Source organism: Amblyraja radiata, unplaced genomic scaffold, assembly GCF_010909765.2.
Source record: "Amblyraja radiata isolate CabotCenter1 unplaced genomic scaffold, sAmbRad1.1.pri scaffold_1196_ctg1, whole genome shotgun sequence".
Classification (NCBI taxonomy): Eukaryota; Metazoa; Chordata; class Chondrichthyes; order Rajiformes; family Rajidae; genus Amblyraja; species Amblyraja radiata.
The window spans coordinates 9,740-19,806 of record NW_022630379.1 but is presented as its reverse complement, the minus strand read 5'-3'; the positions used below and the strand labels follow the sequence as shown (position 1 = coordinate 19,806).

The following is a 10,067-nucleotide window of genomic DNA, read 5'->3' as shown; positions in this document are numbered from 1 at the left end:
GAAAGGCCTGGTTAGAGTGGATGTGGAGAGGATGTTTCCACTAGTGGGAGAGTCTAGGACTAGAGGTCATAGCCTCAGAATTAAAGGACATTCTTTTAGGAAGGTGAGTATGAAATTCTTTAGTCAGCGGGTCATGAATCTGTGGAACTCTTTGCCACAGATGGCTGTGGTGGTCAAGTCAATGGATATTTTTAAGGCAGAGATAGATAGATTCTTGATTAGTACGGGTGTCAGGGGCTATGGGGAGAAGTCAGGGGAATGGGGTTAGGAGGGAGGGATAGATCAGCCATGATTGAATGATGGAGCAGACTACACCGGGACACCTCACTACATGGCAGAGGTCTGTTGGGAAACTTTAGTTTTTCAGTTTTATAGATTTAGCATTTTAGTTTTAGAGATTTATAGCACAGAAACAGGACCTTCGGCCCACCGAGTCAGTGCCGGCCAGCGATCACCATTCACACTAGTTATGCTATCCCACTTTCTCACCCACTCTCTGCACACTAGGGTTAATTTTGCAGCCGCCAATTTTAAACGATAAACCTGCATGTCTTTGGGATGTGAGAAGAAACCGGAGCGCCCGTAGAAACCCACGCGATCCCAACGTGCCAACTCCCTACGGGCAGCGCCCGTGGTCAGGATCGAACCCGGGTCTCTGCCGCTGCGAGGCAGCAAGTGTCGCTGTGACCCGGTGTTTGTCCGGATTGGGATGAAATGGTCCTCATTTGATGGGATCCCGGCTTCTGGTGATTTGGTGGAAAGCTGCACTGGTGTCAGCGTCTGTCACCCACCCTCTTGTGAAAGTAGAGGCAGTGGGGTTTGCAGCAAGGTCAGTGTGAAGTCCACCACCATCAGAGTGCTGAGTGTTGCTCTACATGGAGCTTTTCAGCGTACCAGATCCACATCCACATCCAGATGTAGATCCACATCCAGATGCAGATACAGATGCAGGGACGACAGATGGCACAATGGGCTAAGTGTTCGGCTGGCAACCGGAAGGTAGCCGGTTCGAATCCCGCTTGGAGTGCATACTGTCGTTGTGTCCTTGGGCAAGACACTTCACCCACCTTTGCCTGTGTGTGAATGTGTGTGAGTGATTGGTGGTGGTCGGAGGGGCCGTAGGCGCAGATTGGCAGCCACGCTTCCGTCAGTCTGCCCCAGGGCAGCTGTGGCTACAGAAGTAGCTTACCACCACCGAGTGTGACTGAGGAGTGAATGAATAATGCGATGTAAAGCGCCTTGAGTATTAGAAAGGCGCTATATAAATCCCATCCATTATTATTATTATACAGATCCATAATCCATATCCAGATGCAGATGCAGATACGCGTTTCCTAACATTAAAAAGTACCGTGGGCTACAACGAGGGGGCGCTGCAATTCACGTGGAGGGTGGAGCGTCATGTATGGTGCGCGGGCTGTGATTGGGCAGTAGGGGGCTCGGCCTGTGATTGGACAGTAGGGGGCTCGGGCTGTGATTGGCCAGTAGGGGGCTCGGCCTGTGATTGGCCAGTAGGAGGCTCGGCCTGTGATTGGCCGGCGGGGGCTCGGCCTGTGATTGGCCAGTAGGAGGCTCGGCCTGTGATTGGCCGGCGGGGGCTCGGCCTGTGATTGGACAGTAGGGGGCTCGGCCTGTGATTGGCCAGTAGGAGGCTCGGGCTGTGATTGGCCGACGGGGGCTTGGGCTGTGATTGGACAGTAAGCGGCGAGCTTTGGGCGCGATGGCGGATTTGGGCCTCAGGCTCCGCGCCGTCACCGACAGCATCCGCGCCGCCGCCGCCCGGAGACCACGGGTACAGCGGCCCCCAGCCCGGACACCGGGACCCCCTGCTCCCCTCTCCCCCCTTCTCTCCCCTTCTCTCTATCCTCTGCGCGGCTCCTACCCCACCCCTGCCTCCATCGAGCCTCTCCTCACCTGTCCCCCCACCTGTCTACTCTCTCCCCCTCACCCTCACCTGTCCCTGCAACTCCACTCTCTCCCCCCACCTGTCTACTGTCTCCCCTCACCTGCCTCCTTACCTGCCCGCTAGCCTCGCCTCACCTGTCACTGAGCCTCTCCTCACCTGCCCCCTCACCTGTCCACTCTTTCCCCCTCACCTGTCCCTGCAACTCCACTCTCTCCCCCCACCTGTCTACTGTCTCCCTGCACCTGTCTACTCTCTCCCCTCACCTGCCTCCTTACCTGCCCGCTAGCCTCGCCTCACCGGTCACTGAGCCTCCCCTCACCTGCCCCCTCACCTGTCCCTGCAACTCCACTCTCCCCCCACCTGTCTACTCTCTCCCCTCACCTGTCCCTGCAACTCCACTCTCTCCCCCCACCTGTCTACTCTCTCCCCTCACCTGTCACTGCACCTGTCTACTCTCTCCCCCTCACCTGTCCCTGCAACTCCACTCTCTCCCCCCACCTGTCTACTCTCTCCCCTCACCTGTCACTGCACCTGTCTACTCTCTCCCCCTCACCTGTCCCTGCAACTCCACTCTCTCCCCTCACCTGCCTCCTTACCTGCCCGCTAGCCTCTCCTCACCTGTCACCGAGCCTGCCCCAGCACCTGTCGCTGCGCCCTCCCCTCCGCTAGTTGCTGATCCTTTCCTCTCGCCTCCCCTCACCTGCCTTCTTACCTGTCCACTAGCTTCCTCTCACCTGTCCCAGCACCTGTTTACTCTCTCCCCCTCACCTGTCCACTCTCTCCCCTCACCTGCCTCCTTACCTGTCCACTAGCCTCTCCTCACCTGCCCCAGCACCTGTCGCTGCGCCCCCCCCCCCCCCCCCCCCCGCTAGTTGCTGATCCTCTCCTCTCGTCTCCCCAGGGTTTGCCCGCTGTGGCTCCGCGTCTGGTGGCCGTAGGAAAGACCAAGCCCGCCTCCCTCCTGATCGAGGCTTACCACCATGGCCAGAGGCACTTTGGAGAGAACTATGTGAGTGTGCTTTCTGTCAGTGATCCCCACTGGTCCTTGAAACGTCAACCATTCCTTCCCTCCAGAGATGCTCTCAGACCCGCTGAGTTACTCCAGCTTTTTGTGTCTATCTTCGGTTTAAACCAGCATCTGCAGTTCCTTCTAACACATCTTATGGCCATGGCTATAGGATCCTACTGGATAGGAGCATCGATAGGTAAAGTGTAATGGCAATGTGCAGAGCCAGGTTTTTACCACGCAGGATCCCTGGAACGTATTGCTAGGGGTGGAGGTGGAGGCAGATGCGATAGTGGAGTTTAAGAGACTTTAGGATAGGCACATGGATATGAATCAGGTACAGGAATGGTCTCGACCCAAAACGTCGCCAATTCCTTCTCTCTATAGATGCTGCCTCACCCGCTGAGTTACTCCAGCATTTTGTGTCTACCTTCGATTTTACCAGCATCTACAGTTCTTTCTTACACAACCACTCTAACCTGCTCTTTGTGTTTGTAGGTGCAGGAGCTGGTGGAGAAAGCCTCTGACAGTCAGGTACAGTAAACGTGTCGGCGCTCACGGGGGAAGGCGTGGGATCAGTCCCCGCGTTAAGGGAAAGCACGTTTATTTCTAGAATATCAAACTTCCTCAGGGCAACACGTAGAGCTACTGCCTCACAGCGCCAGAGACCCGGGTTCGATCCTGACTTCGGGTGTTGTCTGCACGGAGTTTGTACGTTCTTCCCGTGACCTGGGTGGGTTTTCTCCGAGATCTTCAGTTTCCTCCCACACTCCAAAGATGTACAGGCTTGCAGGTTAATTGGCTTGTTATAAATTGTCCCTAGCGTGTGTGTATGATAGTGTTAGTGTGCGGGGATCGCTGGTCGGTTAGGACTCGGTGGGTCGATGGACCTGTTTCCACTCTGTATCTCCAAAATTAGACCAAAGCTAAGAACTAAACTAAAACTCTTCTGCCAAAACCTGACCTCATCAATGAACAGGGAAGCTCGGAGACAGGTGACTGGTGTGGAGAAGGGTGTGGAAACCTCTTCAAAGCCCTGTGACCAAGCCTCGTACTAGTAATGAAAGCTAATGCAATAGGTGAGGGAACTCATTTTTGCTGATGAATCCAGGGCAAAGGACACATTGTAGGAATGGAGGGTTCGAAGTTTAGTTTTACCGCAAAGGACGATAGATTAATTGTTAACGTTGAGGCTAAGGCTGTTAGATTTTGTTAACCCAGTGAGTGGCGACAGAGAGCTGAGTGGTTGAGCAGCGTCAGCTGCGATCTCCTGTGATGTCGAGCGAGGCATGGTTTCATGTACCATACAGGAGAACATTGCACAGTGTCTGATCAAGCTCAGGAAATGCTGGATAACAAACAGACGTGCCTGGCAAGACAGCACCTGCGCACCTATTGGTAATCTCAGTGGGAGAGGGGTGGTGTTTAACCTGTTCACTGCTGTTTGGTTTTTTTCCACTCGAGTATACTTGGGGGTGGCACTGAACAGGTTAACGTCTGTGCTGAAGGTTGGTGGATCTGATGCTGCATTCTGTCAGCACGGGCTATGAGCAGAGAGGAGGTGGCTACGTGCAAGGGCCTTGGCTTCATGCGCCTACGGGAAAATCGTTGGAGCGGCTGAACGATGCGCAGGAGAATTTGTCTCTTTCTCCCGTCCTAAACCCGCTGAGGATGTAGCATAGAAACATAGAAAATAGGTGCAGGAGTAGAGGCCAATCGGCCCTTCTAGCCTGCACCACCAGTCAATATGATCATGGCTGATCATCCAACTCAGTATCCTGTACCTGCCTTCTCCCCATACCCCCTGATCCCTTTTGCATCATAGTCATAGAGTGATACAGTGTGGGTACAGGTCCAACTTGCCCACACCAGCCAACATGTCCCCCAGCTACACCAGTCCCACCTGCCCGCGTTTGGCCCATATCCCTCCAAACCTGTCCGATCCATGTACCTGTCTCACTGTTTTTGAACCACCTCCTTTAGTTTGGTTCAGAGATACATCGCAGAAACAGGCCCTTCGGTCCACCAGGTCCGCGCAGACCAGCGATCCCCGCACATCAACACTATCCCATGAGGGACAATTTTTACATTTACCAAGCCAATTAACCTACAAACCTGTACCTCTTTGGAGTGTGGGAGGAAACCGAAGATCTCGGGGGAAATCCATGTAGGACACGGGGAGAACGTACAAACTCCGTACAGACAGCACCCGTAGTCGGGATCGAACCCGGGTCTCCGGCGCTGCATTCGCTGTAAGGAGGCAACTCTACCGCTGCCTGAGGGGAGAGGGGAGAAGAGAGTGGCCGGGGTGAAAAGGTGGCCCCAGGTAGAAGGTATAGAAGTGCAAAAACAATGTGTTGGTGGGAGGGAGGGAGGGCTGCAAATCGAGTTGAGGAGAATCAGAATGAACTGCTTCTGCTGATTACAATAAAGTTGCTTTGGATCCAATGAGAGACAGAGGTGAGCAAATTGGTAAACTAGAGGAAGACACTGAAACTTTTGGAGTGATTTCATGGCATTTTGATGCATTTGTGTGAAAAAGTGACCCCTCATATTCCTATTACATCTTTTCCCCTTCACCTTAAACCTATGTCCTCTGGTCCTCAATTCACCTACTCTGGGCAAGAGACTCTGTGCATCTGCCCGATCTATTCCTCTCATGATTTTATTCACATCTCTATAAGATCACCCCTCATCCTCCTGTTCTTCAAGGAGTGCAGTCCCAGCCTACTCAACCTCTCCCTACAGCTCAGACCCTCTAGTCCTGGCAACATCCTCGTTAATCTGTAGACGTCCTCCTGCCACAGTCGGTGAGTTGGAGTCTGATACTCTTCCTCTTGCTGGTTGCAGATTCTCTCCCTCTGCCCCGAAATCAAGTGGCACTTCATCGGGCACCTGCAGAAGAACAACGTCAACAAACTGATGGGTAATTGCTTCCATTGTTACATCCGCGTGCGCGCTGAGCCAGCATCTTTGTTGTCCAACATTCGCTGCCCTCAAGAAGGTGGGGGTGACACCTCACGCTGCCGCGGCAAGGCCAGCAGCATCATCAAGGACCAGTCGCACCCCGGCCACTCTCTTCTCCCCTCTCCCCTCAGGCAAAAGATATAGAAGTGCGAAAACGCACACCTCCAGATTCAGGGATAGTTTCATCCCAGCTGTTATCAGGCAACTGAACCATCCCACCACAACCAGAGAGTGGTGCTGAACTACCAGCTACCTCATTGGTGACCCTCGGACTATCCTTGATCGGACTTTGCTGACTTTACCTTGCACTAAACGTCATTCCCATATGCATCTATACACTGTATACGGATCGATTGTAACCACGTATTGTCTTTCTGCTGACTGGTTAGCACACAACAAAAGCTTTTCACTGTACCTCGGTACACGTGACAATAAACTAAACTGAGCTGCCTCTTTGAACCGCTGCCACCCTTGTGTTGTGGCTATACCCGGGGGTGGGGGGGTGAGAGGGGTTTCGTCCCAGTGATGGTGAAGGAACGGCGATATATAAGTGGGGCCGGTGTGCGGTGTGCGGCTTGGGGGGGGGGGGGGGGGGCAGCACCGACTTCGAGCCAGCACCGCCATTCAATGTGATCATGGCTGATCATCCCCAATCAGTACCTCGTTCCTGCCTTCTCCCCATATCCCCTGACTCCGCTATTTTTAAGAGCCCTATCTAGCTCTCCCTTGAAAGCATCCAGAGAACCGGCCTCCACCGCCCTCTGAGGCAGAGAATTCCACAGACTCACAACTCTCTGTGAGAAAAAGTGTTTCCTCGTCACCGTTCTAAATGGCTTACCCCTTATTCTTAAACTGTGGCCCCTGGTTCTGGACTCCCTCAACCAACATCGGGAACATGTTTCCTGCCTCTAGCGTGTCCAAACCCCTTAACAATCTTTGTTTGCCCGCCGCGTCTCGCTCTTGCGCCCGCGCCAAATGACCTCGGTCATCTCGTGTTTCACGTACGTCTCCATTGGCAGCGACTCCCAACCTGTTCATGATCGAGACCATCGACTCCATCAAACTGGCCGATAAGGTCAACGTCTCCTGGCAGAAGAAGCAGGCTGCAGGTCGACTGAAGGTCATGGTTCAAGTCAACACCAGTGAGGAGGACAGTAAGTACCTGCCCCCCGCCCCCCACCCCCCCCTCTGACGACCTGTGGGGCAAACCCGGAAAATGTGGACCTCCATCCTCATTATCCAGACAGGCTGCATCTCTGGAGAGAAGGAATGGGTTGGAACGTCACCCATTCCTTCTCTCCGAAGATGCTGCCTGTCCCGCCGAGCTACTCCAGCGTTTTGTGTCTCTCTCCGGTGTAAACCAGCATCTGCAGTTCCTACCTACACATAAACTGCACTGACTTCTCCCACCAGCTGCATGTGACTGCGGTGGAGCTGTGGCCACGGGCTGCATGTGACTGCGGCTCTGGTGGCTGGGTTTTGGCTGCTTCTTGTGGTTGATCCCGTCTGATCCCGTCTGTCCTCCTCTGTCCTCCCCCCCCCCCCCCCCCCCCCCCAGGCAAGCATGGAATGTCAGCGGCTGACACCCTGGGCACGGTCAGCCATATCTTTGACCACTGCCCCGGCCTGGAGTTTGTCGGCCTGATGACCATCGGCAAATATGGCTACGATTTGAGGGAGGGTCCCAATCCAGACTTCCAGGTAAAGCAACAGCTGCTGATCCTGTATCTAATGCAGCCTCGGTTGTTTCCCCCTCCGTGGACGATTCCTAACCGGCTGGGCACCCCCAGTGGGTGGGGTGGGGGGGGGGGAAGAATCTCCCAGTACTTCTTCCCTCTTGTTCATGTCCGCTTCTCCACCCATGCAGGTTCTTGCAGCGCGTCGGCAGGAGCTGTGCAGCAAACTGAGTCTGCCTCTTGAAGCAGTGGAGCTTAGCATGGGGATGTCCACAGACTACGAGCATGCGGTAAGTCTCTCATTGTTTCGTTTAGTGAGTGGTGAGTCGGTGGAATTCTCTGCCCCAGAGGACGGTGGAGGCTGGTTCTCTGGATGCTTTCAAGAGAGGGCTAGATAGGGCTCTTAAAAATAGCGGAGTCAGGGGATATGGGGCGAAGGCAGGAATGGGGTACTGATTGGGGATGATCAGCCATGATCACATTGAATGGCAGTGCTGGCTCGAAGGGCCGAATGGCCTACTCCTGCACCTATTGTCTAATCATCATCATCATAATTATTTATTAGCCTAATGCAGGGGGTCAGGCAGCATCTCTGGAGGACGTGGACAGGTGACTTTTCTGGTCGGGACCCTTCCCCAAACGGGGTGGAGACTGAGGCAGGACCTGTTATCATAGGACATATAAAATTCATAAGGGATTGGACAGCCTAGAAGCAGGAAAAATGTTCCCCATGTTGGGGGTGTCCAGAACCAGGGGTCACACAGTTTAAGAATAAGGGGTAGGCCATTTAGGACTGAGATGAGGAAAAGCTTTTTCACCCAGAGAGTTGTGGATCTGTGGAATTCTCTGCCACAGAAGGCAGTGGAGGCCAATTCACTGGATGTTTTCAAGAGAGAGTTAGATTTAGCTCTTCGGGCTAAAGGAATCAAGGGATATGGGGAGAAAGCAGGAACGGGGTACTGATTGTGGATGATCAGCCATGATCATATTGATGGCTGGAAGGGCTAAATGGGCAACTCCTGCACCTATTGTCTATGTTTCTGTGACACTCTCCCCGTTCTCCCGCAGATTGAAGTGGGGGCGACCAGCGTGCGGGTCGGCTGCGTGATATTCGGCGAGCGGACGTACCCCAACAAGCCGAACCCCGACAAGGCGCCGGAGGCAGAGGGAGTGGGGGAGCGGGTGGCTGCCTGACCGGCCAGACTGGAGGGCATTGGAGGAGGGGAGGGGAGAGAGAGCGGATTGTGGAGGGCGGGCTTCAATTCAAGCTTTCACATCAACCCTGTTGAGTGTTTTGAGTCATTTGCCCCATTGGTCTGAGAGTGGATGTGAAGGTCATCGTGGTTGTGACGCCCTCTTCTAGAATGCCCCCCCCCCCCCGATTTCACACCCCACCCCCTCACTCTGGTCCTCCCCACCCCCTCACTCTAATCTCCGCCCCACCAATCATCCCCCCCATTTTGATCCCTGCCCCCCCCCACTCTGAACCCCACCCCATCCATTTCCCACCCCATGTCCCCCCCACTCTGATCCCTGCACCCCCCAGTTTGATCCCTGTCCCCCCACTCTGAACCCCACCCCATCCATTTCCCACCCCATGTCCCCCCCACTCTGATCCCTGCCCCCCCCCCCAGTTTGATCCCTGTCCCCCCACTCTGAACCCCACCCCCCTCACTCTAATCCACGCCCCCCCCCAGTTTGATCCCCGCCCCCCCCCTCCACTCTGAACCCCACCCCATCGCCCCCCCACTCAGCGGGTGCAGCAGCATCTATGGAGCGAAGGAAATAGGCAACGTTTCGGGCCGAAACCCTTCCGGGTTTCGGCCCGAAACGTTGCCTATTTCCTTCAGTTGGAAGAAGGGTTTCGGCCCGAAACGTCGCCTATTTCCTCCGCTCCATAGATGCTGCTGCACCCGCTGAGTTCCTCCGGCATTTTTGTCTACCTTCGATCGAATCGCCCTCCCCCCCCCACTCAGCCCCGACGGCTGGTCGGAACGGTGTGAAATGACTGTCTCCACGCTGGGCCTGTAAACTAATGTACACTGTTTAACTGTTGCCCCAGCACCTGATTCAGAGTCCACGTTCTCCTGCACCCCTGCTGTTTCCTCAGTAATGAACACAAAGTGATTAACGTTGCATGATCCAGACAGGTTAATGTAGTGAAGCATCTTAGAGTTGCTGGTTCACTCCAGTCTCTGGAATTAGAGAAATCTCCTGTCAGTGAAGATTTTCGCCTCCTCTGCTAAGTAAGTGGGAGACGGAAAAAAAAGAGACTTCAAAAGCAGATATTCTTTCATTCAGTTCAATTACGTAAAGAAGATTGAAGGGTGGCGGAATATTGTGATTTGATAGGCAGGAAGACTCGGCAGGTCGGGCCCCTTCAGATCCGTTTGTCTCTCCGCCGATGCTGGGCCAGCTGGGTCTCCCCACGTTTGTCTTTATTCCAATGTTTGCGACAGATGCCTGCTCCTTGGTCCTTAATACCGAGCCTTGCCCCTCTCTCCACCTCTGC

At 54.3% G+C, this 10,067-nt stretch overlaps 1 protein-coding gene and 1 long non-coding RNA gene across 2 annotated transcripts; one reads left to right on the top strand and one right to left on the bottom strand.

Annotated features, from left to right (window-relative positions):
• The first annotated feature begins 1,692 nt into the window (after window positions 1–1,692).
• LOC116969788 (pyridoxal phosphate binding protein) lies at window positions 1,693–8,955 on the top strand. The gene is made up of 8 exons (XM_033016571.1): window positions 1,693–1,792; window positions 2,808–2,915; window positions 3,411–3,446; window positions 5,763–5,838; window positions 6,899–7,033; window positions 7,438–7,580; window positions 7,747–7,845; window positions 8,624–8,955. Exons 1-8 carry the CDS (start codon window positions 1,721–1,723, stop codon window positions 8,747–8,749), a joined length of 795 nt encoding a protein of 264 aa, XP_032872462.1. The 5' UTR covers window positions 1,693–1,720; the 3' UTR covers window positions 8,750–8,955.
• LOC116969789 lies at window positions 1,986–2,759 on the bottom strand. Its single transcript, XR_004410924.1, has 4 exons — window positions 2,708–2,759; window positions 2,641–2,652; window positions 2,426–2,524; window positions 1,986–2,040 (listed from the first exon to the last, which is right to left on the bottom strand). It is a non-coding gene; the product is annotated as an uncharacterized LOC116969789 (long non-coding RNA).
• Window positions 8,956–10,067: the final 1,112 nt, after the last annotated feature.